The 20,582-nt window shown below is 27.9% G+C and overlaps 2 protein-coding genes and 1 long non-coding RNA gene across 3 annotated transcripts; 1 reads left to right on the plus strand and 2 right to left on the minus strand.

Moving 5' to 3' along the window:
* The first annotated feature begins 6 nt into the window (after window positions 1–6).
* LOC112694098 lies at window positions 7–1,754 on the plus strand. Its single transcript, XM_025569471.1, has one exon. It carries the CDS (start codon window positions 122–124, stop codon window positions 1,649–1,651), a length of 1,530 nt encoding a protein of 509 aa, XP_025425256.1. The 5' UTR covers window positions 7–121; the 3' UTR covers window positions 1,652–1,754.
* Window positions 1,755–2,726: 972 nt separating this feature from the next.
* LOC112694100 lies at window positions 2,727–3,728 on the minus strand. Its single transcript, XR_003149535.1, has 3 exons — window positions 3,714–3,728; window positions 3,177–3,580; window positions 2,727–3,079 (listed from the first exon to the last, which is right to left on the minus strand). It is a non-coding gene; the product is annotated as an uncharacterized LOC112694100 (long non-coding RNA).
* An 8,772-nt stretch (window positions 3,729–12,500) lies between these two features.
* On the minus strand, window positions 12,501–19,164 carry LOC112694114. The gene is made up of 7 exons (XM_025569490.1): window positions 18,478–19,164; window positions 17,962–18,274; window positions 16,763–16,967; window positions 15,622–16,019; window positions 15,364–15,547; window positions 15,010–15,303; window positions 12,501–13,154 (listed from the first exon to the last, which is right to left on the minus strand). The coding sequence occupies exons 2-7, from the start codon at window positions 18,234–18,236 to the stop codon at window positions 12,606–12,608; spliced, it is 1,905 nt and encodes a 634-aa protein (XP_025425275.1). The 5' UTR covers window positions 18,237–18,274; window positions 18,478–19,164; the 3' UTR covers window positions 12,501–12,605.
* Window positions 19,165–20,582: the final 1,418 nt, after the last annotated feature.

Below are 20,582 nucleotides of genomic sequence, written 5' to 3' on the forward strand. Positions count from 1 at the left end.
CTATACCGTCTACATATCAGTCTCGTGTCTTGCCGTCTCGTGTACGTGATCGTAAAATTGTATTTTTATTTTTGTTGCAAATTTCATTACATTTTTAATTTAATTTAATTTCATAACAAATATGCCTAAGCAAATAACGAGTGTTTTAGTTAAAAAATATATTACTGAATTCGGGTCAGATGTTTTTTCAGCAGACCAAAATGTACTGTTTTGTAATTTTTGTGAAACGAAAGTGAGCGTGGATAAAAGGTTTATTGTCACCCAACATCTGAAGACGGAAAAACATAAGCGGGCAGCTAAGCGTGTTGAAAATCATCCAAGTACAAGTAAAATACTTACACAACAATTTATAACGAACGCTACAAAAAAGTCTGTATTTAGTCACGATCTATGTAAGGCTTTGTTGTCAGCAAACATACCTTTGAATAAATTATCAAATCCGTATTTTAAAGAATTTTTATCAAAGTACACTGGTAAAGATATTCCTTCTGAATCAACGTTACGAAAAGGTTATGTTAATGAAATTTATGAAAATACAATTCAAAAAATAAGGAATTATGTTCAAAATAAATGCATTTGGGTGTCAATAGATGAAACTACCGATTGTACAGGTAGATATGTAGCAAATGTTGTTATTGGAATTTTAAATGACACTGAGAGTAGTAATATTTTTCTTTTACATTCTGAGGAGCTCGAAAAATGTAATCATTCCACAATTTGTAGATTATTTGATAAATCTATGAATTTACTTTGGCCAAAAAGTGTTCAGCACGATAAAGTATTATTGTTTATTAGTGACGCTGCCCCCTATATGGTTAAAGCTGGAGAAGCCATTAAATTATTTTATTCAAAAGTTATACACATTACTTGTTTGGCCCATGCATTTCATAGGATCGCAGAAACTGTACGAACAGGATATCCAAAAGTTGACAAACTAATTGCAAATGTGAAAAAGGTTTTCCGTAAAGCACCTTCTCGCATTCAATATTTTAAGTCAATAGCCCCATCTCTATCACTACCACCTGAAAATATTTTGACAAGATGGGGTACTTGGATAAAGGCAGCGAATTACTACTGTGAAAATTTTGAGCAAATAAAAGTAATCATTAATACTTTTGATGACAATGATGCAGTATCAATAAGAAATTCAAAAAAGTATCTCTCTGATCAAAATATTGAAGCTCAACTTGTATTTATTAAATCAAATTTCGGATTTTTACCCGATTTAATTACAAAACTTGAAAAACAAGGAATTTCACTTGCAGATTCTATTTATATTGTCGAAGGAGCAAAAAAAAAATTAATTCAAATTAATGGAGAAATAGGGGAAAAAATTAAAATTAAGATAGATTCTGTTTTATCAAAAAATAAAGGCTATCAAGCAGTTTTAAAAATATCAAAGATACTAAATGGAGAAGAAAACATAGATGGAATACCCGAAGATTTTAGTTTAAATGATCTCACGTATATGAAAAACTGCCCAATAACATCAGTCGACGTTGAACGTTCGTTTTCAGCGTACAAAAATTTACTCACTTCCAATCGACAATCGTTCAAATTCGAAAACATTAAAAAATCTTTAATTGTTCAATGCAATTTCCAAGGTAAAATAATATACAAAATAAATAGTAAAAATAGGTACCTAAAGTAAATTGTTTTTATTTTTTCAGAGCCATTAAAAGAAAACTCTGAAGAAAACTGAAACTTAAACAGAAATACACATTTTTACTATTTATATAATTTATTGTACTTATATTATTAATTTTTATAAATTATTTATCAAATTGCTTTTAAAATAAAAGAAATAACTTAATTAATAATTATTAATTACATATTTCAATGCATATTTTAGTGCATATAACTTTTTTGTGCATATTTTCGTGCATTTTTGATTATATTTTAATGCATTTTTACATGCATATTTATATGATTTTCAATTCAATAACTTGCCCTAGTGATAAGTAAATCCAAAGACTGGAAATTAAAAGACTAAAATGTTAATTTAATTTTAATTTTTATTTATTCATATTTATTCATGATTAATATTTTATGACAAGGTGTTATTTTTATTTTGTTTTTTTATATTTATTGATACAGTTGGTAAATGTTGTTGGATTTTAATAAAAAAAAAAAAGTTTAATGGCAAAAGTTGTGTACAATTTTTTAAAAATATCAATAATCGTTTCTATTCAAAAACCTGTTGATATAATAAAAAATATATATAAAAAAGTCATAAATATTTCTATTGTCACCAACTATCGGGTCAATAGAAACAGAGCACTTAAAACAATATATACAATTATTTATTGAAACTAAAATATTTTTGAATCGACAGGTTTAAAGTACTCGACAAGACCAGTATTTTGATGTACTAATCAACTTTGTAGCTCAAATAGATAAGTTTTTATGATACTTCAAAGTTCAAAAGTGTTTCTATTCACCCGCTTTTACGGTACTCGACTTTTTGTAATACTCGGGTATTGTCTAGTACTCGACTTTTTTTTGAGTACTCGAATTTTGAACTCGACTCGACTCGATGTAATTGAAACTCGACTCGACTCAACTCGACTTCAAAAAACCAATACTCGCCCAACACTAACCAAGATGAATGATAATAATATTATTATTATGTATATAAAATTATAAATTAATTTTTATTGTTCAAAATATTTATAATAAAGGAAAATTGTAAGAACATTTTTAGTAAAAGATTAAAATATAAACAATTTAGTGTTGGTTTCAATATTCTATGTTTATTATATAATGAGTAATGTTGAAAAAACAACGAGGTGAGCGCGACGCTCGCTTAATACCAATAGAGGGACGCTGCATAGCGATACCAACGACGGGTTAATAATTATAAAATATATTTTCACAAAAGCATTCATGTTTTGGCACATCGAAGTTTAAAATAATTTTTTTAATTAATCTATAATTACCGAGTAGCCAGTAGAAGAAAACAACGGATCAGGCGCGTACACGACGAAAACGTGTTTCTATCCGCCCCGGTGACCTTGACGAACGCCATTTTCTAGGACCGCAACAAAAGCAATAATGCGTGCGTCGTACGATGGTGTACCTGCGGAAAACATGCAATACGATTAGCGCTATTCGACGTTTCGAAGAGCAAAGGAAAACGTCAAATATCAGGAACTAGATGACAAAGTTAAAATTACCAAGCACGTGTACGGCAACGCCGCCATTCCGAACGGCACAGCAACACGAACGATCGCCCGTTGCAACGCACTGGCGAGCACACGGTCCGTTGGGGAAATGAGACCGGAGAACGAACGACCCAGTATTGTACGCTGCTGAGCGCGTTGGCACAACCAGTATTCGGTGGGGGTAGAGCACAGCACGTCTCCGATCCCACTACTACCGCTCGTCCGAGTATTCCTGAACGGCCATCGTAGAACAATAATATCTAGTACACCCCGCGCTCACGCATTTCACGCGTACGCCGCGCACCGAATAACGTGCGTCGAACCATAGAATAAGTAAAAGATTCGGTGTTCTGGTCGTAACCTGCCGGTCTGTATAACAGTGAAGCCATCACTACTGCCAACTGCGATCTGAAATACTAAACCGGTTTTAGTAAGATAAATACTCACATATTACATTCGTCACACGTTCTGTTATCGTCCAAATACGCAGTAGCGGCTCGTGGCTCGGACGACTACCAAGAATAATTGTATACGTTATTGAATACTAACTTTTATTTAACTGCATTTTTCGAAGAACTATAATTTATATATATTATTAACAATAATTAGAAACATATTGTCGTGTGAACATTAAATTCGTTTCTTCAGATACCAGGAGTGTATGTACAGTGTGTTACCATATGAACACGAGCACTAGTGGTGGGGGTCGTTACCGCTGTATTCGGTGCAATCATTGATTATAGAATAGAATCTATTATATAATCCATGGTACAATGTAACAATTCGTAGTACACAAACCGATTAGCCACATGGTGGGGATTTGCTTACACTTTAGGCCTCTTTCACACGAAGCCACCAGAGCAGCGCCACCACAAATTATTAATGACTAAATTAAGGTTTTCACATTTGGTCTCGCCACTCTTATCAGTTCATGCCACCAAATATGCTAAACGCGCGACCAAAATAGTCGCGCCACCAGTTAAATTTATATTGTTTTGATGTAAAAACGCGCATTCTATTCATTCGATCGACTGCCACCGATACGTTTGTACGTTATTTTTGACGTTGTCAATATTTTCGCCATGGATACCAATTTTGACTCAGAAAAATTTCGACCAATTTTTCGACAGGTGAAATACATCCCCTCATATTTGTTTGTTGACCGTTAAATCTTGCTGCAGAAGTTCCAGTAATTCATCAAAGGACTTAATTGACATTCTTAAATAATTAAAAAATTTATCTTCATACTTCCTCAAATCGTTATAGAATAAATTAAATAATCCTTTAGTAGAACGGTCAGATAGTAGTGGGTGCACCCAAAACTTCCTTTTTTTTTTCGTTTACGTAAAACTTTACTGCACAGGTATGCCACACATGCTAGCTCTTCGACTTCCATTTTGATACTGTACTAAATTTTAATTTCATTTCATGACGTGATAAACACATCTGGAAGCATAAAGAGTGGCGATACTTTTCTGGTGGCGCGACCATGGTGGCGCTGCTCTGGTGGCTTCGTGTGAAAGAGGCCTTATAGACTGCGACGAAAAGACGCGTCGTGAATTGGTAGACGAATATAAATAATTCTTAAAACATTCTTAACAGAAATTGACAAAGTTATCGTTAATCGATACAGTTACAAGAAAGTACCGATTCCAAAATATTCGTTTCATCGGTATAATTTTTTTTTTTTAAGTGAATTTTGTTTTATTATAATTCATGTCACTAAATAAAAATATTTGAAAACTTATTTGATTTTAAATACAGATACTCTAAAAAAGTATTTCTTACAAATACTCTTATTAAAAGTATTTGAATACTTTTACTCAAATACTTTACATGATTGTTGATATATATATATATATATATAAATATCGCGAAGCTGTTTTTTAAATTTTCAAATCAAATGGAGAGCGCGAACGCACACCGATGCATGTTATTATGTGTGTAAATGCGCTCGGCGTCCCACGTGCCAATACACATAGTTATGTGCATCGGTGAGCATTTACGTTTTTCATCTGAACCTCAACATTACTTTATGACTGCTGAATCGACTTAAAATTAATATTACATTTTAAAATGTTCTTTTCAATAAAAATTTTCATCACATACAACATACAATGAAACAAGTGTACTTTACATTGATTTTTCTATTTCACAGATTTCACCATGCTAAAAAAAAATAACAATTCCAAAGAATCAACAACAAAATCCGGAACTACAATACATGCAATTTTCACACGGTATTTAGAACATATCGAATCACGTACATATATTTCATATTTTAGTTACCACCAACCAATCGTATCAACATTAGCAATTGAACCACCAACCGATGATAGTGTGAATAATTAATAATAAACAGAATATTGTTTACACAAATTTTATATTGTTATATTTCTTTTGAAATAATCCCTCTCTATTTCTCTCTCTCTCGCATACAAACACAAGTTTGTAATAAGTTTCACTTCTATCACGTGTACGATGCTGCACATGTTTTTTTTTAGTTACACTTGTACTCGGATTCGTTTAGTTTCGCACGGAACGATTAAATATTCAAATGTACTCGACTTCTCGTTCATAATGGATATTTAGGAACGAATACGCTTCGTACGCACATTACTACAGAAGTGTATAAACCGAACAGCTACATAGTGGAGGATTTGTTTACACTGTATACTTGTAATACAAGTGTAATGATTTAAAATTATAGTTCTATATTAATTTATGTGAGAAGTACTTATATGTTTTTTTTTTTAAATCATTACATATTATATTATAAATATTTAATATTACCTCTCCGGTGATTGTGTCGACCTGTCTATTGAAAACCGTGGTTGACGTTTGAGGAATGAGATAAGGTAATCAATTCGTACTATAAAATATTAATAACTTTTTCTTTTACTCATGTTTAATGATTTTATTTAAACTTCTTTCTACACATATTAATACACGTATCTTAATTTTTTACAGAACGTTTTACAACTAGTTATGTCTTTCTGCATTGACGATCTGCGTAGTCTTTTACACTCACCGTTTACTGTCTATGCAAAAGGAAAACAGGAACGTGTCTGTCCTTAACTAAAAAATTATACTCCTTATATATATGATGTGTGTGTGTGTGTGTGTGTGTGCGCGTGTATATGTGTACGTGCGTGTGTAATATTTTATCTTTAATACTTACGACTTATTATTATATTTAATGGCTATCGATTATTAGAACGAACACCTAAAATAATTATAGGGATAAAAATTATCAATTAAATAATAGTATTCAATTTATTTATGTATTCGTATGTTAATTGTATTAATTAATTAATATTTATAAATATTAACATTTCCGTGTTTTTTGTTGATAATCTATAACGTCTTTCGGAAATGGTGTAGCCAGCTTTTGAAAAGATCCTTTCCGGAATACACTTGTGCACTTGATCGTTCCGAATATAATTGTAACTAAGAAAAATTATACCGAAGTGTAGTAAACCCAAATATAGGAAGATTTATTTATTTTTTTTTTTGAATATAATATAAAATAACAAATTATACAACAGCATAATTTATGATGTGTAACGTAGGTAGCAATATTTAAATGACGGTGAACATAAAAAGCCTAATTAACAGGAAATATAGATCAATGGAAAAAAAACACGTTATTCTCACCTTTACAACATATTAAATGCAAGCCAGCAATAATGGAAAGCAATAATTAGAATACTTAATATCGCGCCACCATAAGTCCTCGGGAGAACCCGCACAAATACGAGTAGAGCACCTACGAAGGCTACAACTTGTTTGCGCAAAAATGTACAACTCGATTGTGCACATATATTTTGGCACCTGTGACGAAAATCCCTATTGACAGAACTCGTATGCTTATTAACGTTGATTATTATACTCCTCATGATTATGAGAGTTCATTACTTTTATTATTTTGTTTGATTTATTAACAATAACACTCGCAGGAAATTTTTTATTAGTGCATCTAAAATTTGAACATCCACTCATTAAAACACGGTATTCACTAAATTTATAAGTATCAATATTAAAACATCGTTTTCCTCACCGAGATTCAAAAATATTAGAAATTTCTACGCCATATTAAAGTTTACGTCGTCAACACACCATTCCTACCGAAACTTTACTAAAATTTGTCTGGAAAATCCAAATTTATATAATCTACAGTCTACACAGTCGATTATAAAATAATATTAAGGCGGTTGGAAGCAGCATATTTATTTCACGTTGTAGACTTAAAAACCTGACAAGATTACGCATAGTTACTTAAAATCATCATAATTAAATTCTGTAAAAAGATCAACCTTTTTTCTAGGTTAATGTGGAAATCGATTTTTGATATTTGTTTAAAAATTGTCTTTAAATCTTATTTGAGTTTCTTAATTTTTTCTTAATTTTTAAAAATACTTTAGTCTCTTTTTTAAGAACGTTACACAGTGATTCTAAAATCGACTTCCACAATAACCTAGAAAAAAGGTTGATCGACTTAAATCTTTTTACAAAATTGAAATCCGATCATTTGGAGTTGACGGTTTTTTGTCAGACTTAATTAATTTTCAGAGTTTCTTCGTTGGAACGAAATATTTTATTTCATCAAATGACTTGTGCATGCGCGTGCGAACCATTGTTTCCCCGAAACGTTAAATGCCGGCGCGAAACGCCAGCCGTCTGCGAACCGATAATATTATATAGATCCCTATATATTATATATTTTTTTTTATTTTTATTTTTTTATATCTATATATTATATAGTCTTATTGTAAATTCAAATAAATTGTATTACATGTATTTATAATTTGGTATATTTACTGTAATGAGTTTTTGCACATACTGTACGATTATGCCGCAGTTACCTATGGATAGAGTCAACATTTAGTACTTAATACTTGTAGGAGCCATATCTAAAGTTTAGTTTCAGACGTATCAGTGCATTGTTACTCGATTTTATATGGATTCATTACTTCCAAAATAATCGATTCTAGGTTTGATCGAGGATTACTAATAAGGCCAGGCATTCCCGAAAAAAAATTTTAATAAGACTAAGTACTAACGTATTATAGTTGTATATAATTTGTATACCTTCACAATTATATCGAGATTTTAACGCTGTTTTATTTAAACTTTAGAATTCAGCTAAGCAGTCGAACACCAAAACCCTACAATTATTTCAATCTATTTGCCTCCGTTTAATAACCTCTGCCCCCTTGGTATGTAACAAACAAAAATCTCCACAAAGACCTAAATCTACCAACACTCAACAAACTGGCCTAATCTTATTATATCAAATTCTATTCAAAGCTCCACTCTTATTCCCAGAAGGTTAAGAAGGCAATGGTCTAGGGACCTGCTAAAAGCATAGTAATGTTAACTTTAACTCGTCTGGTGGCAAGCTGAAAGCCTTCCTATTCTAATTCTAAACGTCATCATCATATTATTATCACACTTACTTATTATACCATGTTTGTTGTATAGATTGTAAATATAGTTTTATAATAAAAAAAATAGAATGAAAAAATTACAAATAGTAATTAATAATAAAATACAAATAACTCGAACCTTATAAATGATAACTAGTACTCGGATGTTTATAACGGCATATTTTTTTCGCGTAACCAGCATTATATGACCTAATATGATATAAATTCGATTCATGAAATCTTGATTGCAAATATGCAAACTTATTTTGCTTATTTACATTATTCAGCATATAAGTGCATATACCGATTGTTTCTAGGTTAAATAGCATATATTTTATAAATTATAAGTATAATATTAAAAATTTTCCATATTATTATAAATTATTAATCATTACCGTTAATTGTGTTATTTTCAGTCTACAAAAACTTCTTGTCGGATCGTCAAAGGTTTTTCAAGTTTGAAAATATCAGCAAAATTATTGTTGTAAAGTGTAATCCTGATACTTAAAACGCTTAACCTATGTAAAGTTTAACTTTAATAAATCGAAAACTAATTAATATTTTTTTTCGTATTTATTAGCTGTGTTTTTTATAATTCAGTAATTTCAAATACGCATTCAAGAGTATATACATTTTTTGAATTAATATTCACTATTTTTTTTTGCATATATTTGTCGAAAAAATAAGTATATTTAATACATTTTATGGCATATAATTGCATATTTTAACATTTTATAATGGATATTTTTATGAAATTTTGGTCATTAACATCCGAGCTCTAGTGATACCTAACTTATACTGATTATTATTTTATTCTACTAATCTATTAATCACAAATAACTTGTCATGGATTCATAAAAAACAACAATTATCTACTTATCCCATTAATCTCGAATCATATAATCGGAGGTGTAACTAGGAATTTTTATTCCCGGGGAAAATGTTAAAATTACTCTTCTCGAGAATTTTTTTCTAATAACTTATATACAATCACACTTATTGAGTTTTAACCTAATATCTGTAGGTATTTAACAAAGTTAAAAAAATCAAATTAGTTATTAATAATTACAAAAATTACATCCTCTAAATTTTTAATTAATAATTCGATCTTATTGCATGATATCTACTAGGGTTGCCATACGTCCCGGAAAACCGGGATTGTCACTGGTTTTGGACTTCGTGTCCCGGTGTCCCGAAAAATGTTTTCGGGACGTCCATATGTCCCGGCTTAGACGTCTAAAGGAAATGTAGTATTGTTTATTTTTTTAATTTCGACCAGTTTATTTCAAAATACATTTTTAATCGTAATCGATTAACAATATATAATAAAAACATTATTTGTAATTTACACATATAATATATTTTATTTTACAAAAAGATTTTTAAATATTATATTGCCGGCATAGACGTACGCACGGGGGTAACCGGGTGGGCCGTGGCCCCCCTGTGGACTCTGGATTTTTCTTATTTAGGTGTATATCTATATTATACAAGATGGCGAACATTTTTACATTTAACATAAATAAAGTAAAGCCTGTTTTAATTATATAGTATAGAATTTATATCTGTGAATAAATGTAATAAAGTTATTAGTTATTAATCAGACTAATCAGAACTTGAATATAATATAAAAATTGAAGATGTAATTCATGCATTCAAAAACCTTACTCTCGTTGACAGAAGGATGGAGTTGTAAATAGTATAATAATATGTAAATAAGGATTTCTTAGACATAAATTGTGTAAGTTTAAAGAGTATATATTTTTATATTTGTATTTTGAATAAAATAAATAATTTATAAAATTTAAAATATTTAATTATACTGTATTTAGTACAAGAATCTTTGGTTTACTTTTTTTAAGGGCCTCCCCTGCGGACAAAGTTTGCGCACGCCAATGATTGCCGGCCATTAATGGTCTTCTTCAGTGACATATACATAACTTTTGTATGGGGGGGGGGGTGATGATTTGCAAACAAATCATAATTTTTATTTTATTATTATTTTCTTTTTTTATGTTTTTAACACTCTTACACTAAGAACATTATTTTATAACATTTAAAAAAAAGCCTAGGGGAACTGACCTCTACAACCCCCCTTGTATACGTCACTGGTCCTCCCAATATATTTAAAGTATATTACTCAATAATTTGTTTGTTTTGTCCCGGTTTCGCCTTATAAATTTATGGCAACCCTAATATCTACGTAACTCAAAGGGTATAATAGCTATATAATATATAGTATATATATAAATAAGACTATATGCTATAAGCTCCATTTGTATAATCTTTGATAAATATATATAACTTATGGAAATAAATTCAAATAAATCAGTTGTCATCACTTGTTAAGTATTTTATTTTAAAAAGTATTTTGTTTTGTTTTATATAATAATAAGTGAATTAATACAATAAATAAATTTTAAGTAGGTAGTATACATTTTTACCAACCAAATTTTTAATTTTGTATTAATAGGTCAACTGTTGTTTTATTTTTCATCAAAAATATTAATATTAAAATTATTTTAATCAAGTGAATATTTTTATTATTTTAATTGAGTGAATATAATTATAATATCTCCATTACTAATTTCTCAATTATTCTAATCACTAATTGACAGTATTCACTTTATCAGAAACCACGGGTCAAGTAGCACTGGTCAATGGAAAATGTAGTATTGGTATTGACAGGTTCGAATATGAAAATATTTTTGCACAGTGGGCACCAAATGGAATGCATTTACATTTTTTTTATTTTATCAATGATTAAATAAAAACATAATTCATCGTTTCCTTAAAAATAACAACTGAAAATAAGTAAAATAGGTCTAGTATATTTTAATTCTATTAAAATAATAGATAAAAATTGTCATTATTATATATATATATTTTTTTTACTGATCTTCATTTAAGATTTTATTGTTGTCTGCTAGGACTAGAAGTAGGCTCTAGGAGTAGTTGATATCAGTTGAGGTGTACTGCATAGGTATAAAATTATATGGTGAAATAATCTGAGTAGTATGTATATCAATGTGAAGATAATTGTAAGATCTGTAAATCAGTTGATATTAATCATAAGTGCATAAAAACTCTTAATAGGAATAGCCAATTCATTTAAATAAGCTAAACTATGAACTTAAATATTTATTAAGTTTAAATAATGGTAGTAAAACTAAATATAATGGCTAAAATGTGAGACAATTTATTGAAGAATTTTCTTGTTAAATTACCTGGCTAGTCATTGTGTATAATTTTATTTCAAGTTTTTTGATTATTGAAAAAATAAATTTTGTTTAAAAAAAATATTTAAAAAATTAAACAGTTATACAAATAACAATAGGCACATCGTTACCAAAAAAAAAGTTAACTATTTAATTGAATAAGCCTAATTTTATTAAGAAACTTAATAGGGTATGGATAAATTAGGTCAGGTAATGAAAATTCTAATAACACTGATAAATATTTTTATCTGTAAAGCTAAATAATACTTTGCTTTATTTTTCACTACTTTTATGAAAAAAATAAAAATATTAAAAAAGTTCATTTTGGGTCCAGATTGTCAACATAATACTTAAAAATGTCTTTATCACTATGAAATAAAAATAAAAAAATATAACAATATATAACATATATAAAATATAATTATAAACACAAATAAATGTAAAGAAACATGAAATGTAATAAAACTGATCATTTTTATGATTAACTTTCAAATATAAAATAATATAAAAAAAACTAGATTAAAAAGGGAACAGAAATATTATAAAATAATAATAATAATAATTAAACCAAATGTATTTTAAGCAATTTTAAGAGTTTAATTAACTTTATTATTATTTTCAAAACTTAGTTTTATCAATAAGTTTACTGTATTACTATTATCAAATTAATTTTGATTTTTTTATCTTCTTTCTATGTTTTGAATATTCACTTTGGCTATTTAAATTTTTACATCTTTGAATATGTTGAAAATAATTAATTGGTATGAAACAATTTACCACCTTAAGTTAATGATTTATTTCTTTGACATCGTCAATTTTTTTTTATGTCGAAATCTATCATTACCTTTACCATCAATTGGTTTAAAAGTAGACTCATTCTTAATTGACACAACATGTAAGTTTTCTGAGGAACTATATTGTTTTTCAAACTTTTTTGGATCAATGGAATTTAAATCATTCTCAGATATGCCTAATTGAAGAGACCTGGAGCTATTTCTAATTTCTGTACTTTTATGAGCTGGTGGTTCTTTATTATAAACAGAATTTTTTTTAGTTTTATCGATATTTTTTGAAGATAAATATACTTGTTGTTTTTGCCAATTTTTACTTCTGTTATAAAATAAATTTTTTTTGTCATATTTGTTTTTATCCTCAACATGTTGATTTTCATACAATTGAACCTTTAGCATTATATTAAAATTATCAAGTGTGCCTTTGACAATTTCTTTTTCTTCTTTTGTCCAATCATGAAGTCTAATTAAATTATTCACTCTCAATGATAAAGCATTTAGAAATTGTTTAGTTTTGAATAATTCATTTATTTTAAACATTGGGTAGGCAGTCTGCAATTAAAATATAATTATTATTAAGATAATATTCCAAAAAAATTAAAAACATTTGGAGATTATTCTTATCTTGATCACCAAATTCAAATTCAATAGGAACATTTGAAATAAATTTAAATAAAATATAAAAATATTTATAATGAACTAATTTGGAAATGATTTACAAAATATGTTGCTAATTGTTATGCTCCTTAGAAAAGATTTTGAAAGTTAAACATTAAATAGAATGTTGTGTTATTAGTTCTAACAAAAAAAAAAAAAAATATTGAAATCTGATCACTCTATAAGCCGTGAGTTTTTCCTGTAAAGCATGTTTTACAGCGAAAAAACAGGTTGTTAAAATCAGGTAATTATTAAATTAATATTAAAGTAAACTAGATCAAAGATTAAGGTTAGCCTTTGGCTAAACTTTCTAGTAAATTAATATTTTATTAAAATTGTCATTAAATGACAATTTTTTTATTATTCTAAAATTCGGGAAAAATTAAAAATTAAATGAAAATATATAAATAAATAAACAAATAGTTTATACATAGAAATAATAATTAAATAGTTTTAAATTTTTTTTTTTATTATGAATGAAAATATTAGCTATGGATTCTAAGTGAAATGAAGAAATGAGAAATACATGATATATGTACATAATATACATAATATACATATATGTATATTGTTTTATCATGATTATCTGGGTATACAATTTTGACCAGGATTGCTCAGATTGTCACAAGCAAGAGTGGTTAACAGTAACAGATTTAAAGGAAGAGACAGGGGACTCATTAATCTAGAACAGTGATTCCCAACGTGGGTGCTACCGCCCCCTTGTGGGCTTTTTTTTATTTTGAAGGAGGTGTTTTTAACTGATTGCGATGAAATGTAAAACTGCGTAGAATAAAAACTAATTTAAAATACCAAATGAAATATATAGAATTATGTAGGTATAATATTTTTAGATACTTATATAACATCTAAATAATTATTTTATTGGACTATAGTTTTTAGGTATTAGGTAGGTGACATTATTATTGTCTTATGGAGCTTATCATATCCGTCAACATACCTGATTAAAAAAGAGTTTAATGCGGTTCAACAAACTTTTTGATCAAATCAAGAAACAAATTAGAAATATGTGAAAGAGGAGATTTAGGACTAATGTTGACTTCTATTGAGCCAGATATAATTTCGTTGGCGGGAAATCGTCAACCTCAGGACAGTTGTTAGTCATATAAGTATTTTTTGTGTTATTATTTTATACTAGCAATTTCAAAATCAAATTATATAATTCATATTATTAGCAAATATTTAAATATGAAATGAACTAAAATTTAGCGTTAAAATGTTAAATGATATTTTTCTTTAATTAAATAGCTCATTAAAAAATAAAATATTAATCTTTAGAAAATATTGATTGGGAGGGGGTGGTATGATCAATTTTGTACTAGGCGCTGCATGAGTATTTCACATAGCATTTCATTAGACATTAGACTATATCAGTGGTTCCTAACCAGTGCCGCAAAAAATCTATAAATTGTTTTATAAGTATGTATTTACCAGTATAATATCGATATTCGATGAAAACTGATCAAACTAATCGTAGATAAATATAATATTATTAATTGTAAGTATGCATGTCGCAGCCTTTTCGATCGATTGATTGTATTAATATATTTCACAATAAATAACCCTCTAATAGAGTAGACTGTAAATAGTGTACATATATATAATATGGTTCACATAATATATGGATTGGTGTGCCACAAAAATTTTGTTGAAGATAAGTGTACATTTTATAGATATTTCATTAAAAAAAAAAAACGTATGAAAATAAAATTAATAAATTATTTTTACTTACTATTAAATAATTTTTTTTTAATGTATCATCAATGTCTTGCTCCAAATACAATTTTAGATAATGCATCAATTCTTTTGGGTTATTTTTATAATAATAATAAATTAATATTTGTGATAAAACAATAAGCCTTCTTTGTGGACTAGGAAAAACATTATAAATCATATTTAATGTTTTCACAATTGGAAATTCATTGACAGGTTGCAATAAGCAATCAACTTTTAATAACTGCAATGCACTTCCAAAATTACCAGCAGCCATTCCGCGTGACAAAAATATTTTGGCTTTTTCATAATCCTAAACAAAATCAAATTGTCCAATTTTTGTCCAATAGTAATAAATCAATAATGTTCTTACCTTTTCATATTTTAAATAATACTTTCCTAAAATAAAATCCACTTGGCCATTTTGAACATGGGTAAGTTTTTGAATAATCTGATCAATTACAGTTTTTGAATGGAACTGTTTTGGAATATTAACATATATTTGTAAACAAGACTCAAGTACTTCTATGTTATCATTGGTTAGCTCAATTATTTTTCTGTCAAATACAAAATTGTTAATAATAAAATAACAATGTTTATTTATTTATAACATAATTGTATTGATTCTCACTCTAAAATATCTGATGAAAGCTTATAATATTTATTAGATTCATTAAATTTTTTGTTTAATTTATTATGAAATGCTACTTCCGTGAAAATTTTAGAAGCATAAATTAAATGCTGACAATTTGTTTTTGATGTAAATAAAATTTCTGCAGCATCCATTTCATCTTTTTCGGGCATTTTATTTAAGGAATCATTATACCGTCTAACTCGACCTTTTGCTTTTAACCAAATGATTATCCACTCAGGTTCTGTAGAATGAAGGTTGCGTGCTTGCTCAGAAAATTTTAAAGCAATTTCATTTCCCTTTGGTGCATATTCCATAAATACTTTTGCTTTAACTGCACATATTGCAGCCTTCTCAGCACGATTTAAATTATTCATTAATTTTATATTTTTTACTATCTAAAAGAAAACCAAAAATTAAGTTTGATTAAATAAAAAAGCCTCGATTACTAATGTCATTGAATAACATGATAATTTATTTTTAAAAATAATGTTGCTAGATCTTTAAAAATATCTTATCAAGAAAATTTTAAACAATAATCAATTCAAGTAAAGTAATTATGTAACATATATTTGAAATAGAGTGTAACAAAATATTTTATAAATATTCCATCTTATTATTATTATCATACAAATAAGTAACTGCTTCAAGGTTGAATTTGCTATATTTTATATACATGAATATAATACTTGCTCATGGATATGGAATCATCCTTGAAGAGTCCATGATTTTTTACAAATTAATTATAAAATAAAAAATTAGCTTTAATTAGGGAGATATAATAGATTTTAAATTTAAGCCATAGGGATTAAATTCTATTAAGTTTGAAGTATCATAATACAAATTATTTATCTATAAAGTATTAATAATTATAAAATAATAAGAAAAAGAAATTGGTGAAGATGTTTACAAATTTAAAAAGAATCTTAAATCATTATATTCAAAGAATAAAAATTCTAAGAGATGTAATAGACTCTTAGTAGAACTTTGTTAAAAAAATAATAAGTTAGTTTTATATTTCTATTAGATTACTATTTGCTTATTAAAACAGCCTAGTATATGTTTGGTGCGAAAAAAATTAATTAATACATCATCATTTATTTTTATAAATTAGTTAAATAAAATATTTAATCAAAATAACCTTATCAGATTCTTGATTCAATGTAATAGCAATATAAGCATTGGTAGCCCGAGCTATATGATTGTAAGCATCTGAATACTGTTCATTTGACTCATCAAATATACATGTCTCCAAATATTTAACAACATTCTCGATTTCCAACAGTGATTCCTCATAACTTTTATTTAAGTATAATTCATAACAAATGATTAGTTGTAAATAGAATCTAAAATATAAAAAATATATATGGTATATGTAATTAAACACATGAAAAACTGCAGCAGTTTCTAACTTGTGTTACACAAAGAATTTTTTTTTTAAAGAAATAATTTCTTTTATTATTATTACAATTTAATATTATTTGATTTATTTGATATTAGCTGATTTTATAAATATGAAGGTTTATGAGAAACTACCAGATCTACAATTATACTGAAATACCCCTAATAAATACCTGGATTAAAACCCTATTAAAGTTTCCAAGCCAAACTTAAAGACTCAGACGGAGACCAACATTACCAATTATGAAGCTAAACTCGAAATTATAATATATTATTATTATTTTTATTATTATAATTTATACACCCCTTGTCACCTTTGCACATATAAGATCGTAATTAGAAACCTACACTTGTCCACCTTAAGTAATGATATTATTAATGCTTTAACTGAGTTAGGACACTCAGTTAAAATGTAGACCTAACAGCTAGCCCAAAGCTACTTAAAAATCTAGGGTTGGGTAAATACATACTCCCCCACAATGAACATCCCATAAATATTAATGCATTATTAAAAAGAATTAAAGACTAGTATTTGACATTAATACATTAAGTATAATAATCACTACTGATTTTAAAATAGCTATGATTAATCAAATATATTATGTTATTGAAGATGTAACTATGGTCCAATTATTTTTAGTTATTTTTTAATTTAACCCAGTCATTATTAATGTTTTGGCTTTTTTACCTGCAAATTATTTAACAGTACATGAATAACCAAATTATACATAAATATAGGTAGGTTTATGGATATAAACATTTATGTATAGTGTGTATTTATATTAAGATGTTATCCTACTCCATACAAATGCTGGGAAATTTTGACCATCCACTAAGATTGAATGGAAAATTTATTTAGATAGATATTACGAGCTTCCCAGTAAATTATAGTTCAATTTTCGTTATCATATTTTGATAATCTACCTAGTACATAGTTACCTTTTTGAATTGAATACATTTTCTTTGTCTACAATCATTTTGCATTTATCCTGAATCTTATCAATGAGATTCAACATAAGATTTTGATTAGTACCAGTTAGTTTTTTAACTTCCCAAGAAAAGATGCTCTCATACAAATTTTCAATTTGGAGTAGCTTAGCCCGTACGTTATTATCCAATTCATGTTCTTTCGAATGTTTTCCAACATCTGTATTACCATTGCTAGCAGACAAGGAGGCCATTGTGTTTGATAGACTATCTATACATTCTGCCATTTTTCAACTACTATTGACCTCAGACACCAAGCAATATCCTGCAATAATAATAATACATACAGTAAGTCTTACACTATGCATTAACAATATTAAATATAAGTGCACAGGTTCACTCGACTAGAGATGAAATAGGCGGAGAGATTATCGTTCCTAAAGGAAACAATGTAGGCCAACATTACTTGTAAGTTGTAATGTAAGTAAATATTGAATGTGTAAAATAATTATAGCGTAAGTAATTTACTTGATTATCACTAGACGGAAGACAAACTAGGGTCCAGACTACAGAGGTCCTAATTCTGCAACGGTCTGAAAACACATAGATAAGTATTTACTGAAAACGATTGAACGAGTGTACATAGATTAACGTCAGTTATAGTCGTCGGTAAAGATGTTAAGTTCGTGAACGAATAATTCATTTGAACTATTCTGAACTGTTTCAGTACATTAGTGTTGCCAGTATTTCAAAAGGAGATGGTCGTATAGGAGTTTCAAAATGATCGTACTTTCAACGAAAAAATCGTATAAAAAATTTGGCTCAGACCTACCAAGATAGCGGTCCTCGCTATCAAATCGTGATAATAAGAAAAACTCTAAGATAACCCTTATCTATATTTCAATTTTTATTACAAAATAAGTAAATAACATATCGCTTCTCCGGTGGAACAACGACATAAGTGCAAATTTTTGACTTTTAGACATAAGTACGACAACAGTACAATAACATTTCATTTTATCGAATGGAACAATGACATAAGTATAATACCTGTTATTGACCGCTAGAGAACAGTTTCGTCATTGTTGAAAATACCGGTTTTTAATCACATGTCCAAGGGAACAATTACGTTTTCTGAAGAACAATTACATTTTCACTTACGCCGTTGTTCCACCGGAGAAGCGATATTCAATAAGAACATCGAACAAGACAAGTGAACAACGTAATTATTTTCAAATAAAATACAAAATTATATTATCAAAATTAATTATAAATACAAAACAAAAAAATTAAACAAAATAAACATTGGTAACTTCAAACGCAAATTAATAATATAAATAAACAAATGAAATATTAACAACGTTTAAATATCCTTAACCGTAGATATAATTATATATAAAACCGGTCGATTACTTTGGTACAATTTATTTAGATTTAAAAATGTTGGTAAGACCCACTGTAGAAATTTCAAATAAATAAAGATAGAAGGATCATGTAAGGATTTAAAAATGTCTTCAGCAGATTTTAACCTATCTAATTGCCAGTTAGTAGAAAATTAAAGTTAAAAAATATTTATAAATAGGTACATTGGTATTTTCATTGTTTACTTTTAAATTATTCTATAAAGATCATATATTTCCCTCTCTAATCGCTGATAACTTACTATACTTTATAAATTCGTAGAATAAAAATATTAAAAATATCTATAAATAGGTACAAAAAAAAAACTTGAATTATTCCATAAAGATCGTATATTTCCTACTCCATCAATGGTTCTGGTGAGGGATCGTATAGAGGCTCAAAAGATCGTATTTCCCCATCAAGATCGTACCATCTGGCAACACTGCAGTACATGTAACTTAACAGTTCACAGTTCGAAAAACATTGGTAGCATTATAGAAATTAAATAGTTCGCGAACTTCTTTAAAAATTCTCTGCGATTCGTTGTTCGAAATCTGGTAAATTTAAACAGCTATTTACAGTTAGATAACAATTACTTAATTGCTCATAAATAGTGTGAATTACTACTGAACTGTGTATTGCTTAGTATTCTTTTCTATGGTATTGCTGTACTAATAGTGATAAAACGAATAGTTCATTGCCAAACAATATCAGTATGATCAATAAAATTAGTGAACTACTTGAATTTAAGAATAGTTCATTTGAACTATTCACAGAAATGAACTAAACTTTCCACCTCTAGTCGTCAGTACTAGTAATGGGAATAATGATTTCAATAATCGAAAACAAACTAATCGAATGATTAGTAAATTAAATCAAAATTATCGAATAATCAGAATTTAAAGAATCATTTAATGATTCATGATAGAACCAGACTGGTAGGGACGGGTACAGTTCTCCCGATTTTTGATAACAGCGAACATGATAAGAAAAAAAAGTAATGCCAACCTCCAAAGTTATTTTCGGTCTCCACTGAATCTGGTATTTATATATTAATATTTGATATTATTCCTTTTTTTAATAATATTTGCTTGTTCTTCTATTATTTAGTAATACTTTATTTTATTGGTGTTAGTTTTGTTTTTATATCTTATTATTTACTGTTTATATTATTATTTTATATATATAGTATGTACAGCATGGGTACCCATTCTTCTTTTGTTACTTTTCTC

This window comes from Sipha flava, unplaced genomic scaffold, assembly GCF_003268045.1.
Source record: "Sipha flava isolate LNK unplaced genomic scaffold, YSA_version1 123_pilon_pilon, whole genome shotgun sequence".
Lineage (NCBI taxonomy): Eukaryota > Metazoa > Arthropoda > Insecta > Hemiptera > Aphididae > Sipha > Sipha flava.

Coding starts and splice junctions, on each gene's coding strand:
- LOC112694098 (XM_025569471.1), top strand. CDS start 122: ATGCCTAAGCAAATAACGAGTGTTTTAGTTAAAAAATATATTACTGAA.
- LOC112694114 (XM_025569490.1), bottom strand. CDS start 18,236: ATGGCAGAATGTATAGATAGTCTATCAAACACAATGGCCTCCTTGTCT. Junction 16,968..17,961: donor AATGTATTCAATTCAAAAAG/GTAACTATGTAC, acceptor TTTATATTTTAG/ATTCTATTTACAACTAATCA. Junction 15,304..15,363: donor ATTATTTAAAATATGAAAAG/GTAAGAACATTA, acceptor GATTTTGTTTAG/GATTATGAAAAAGCCAAAAT.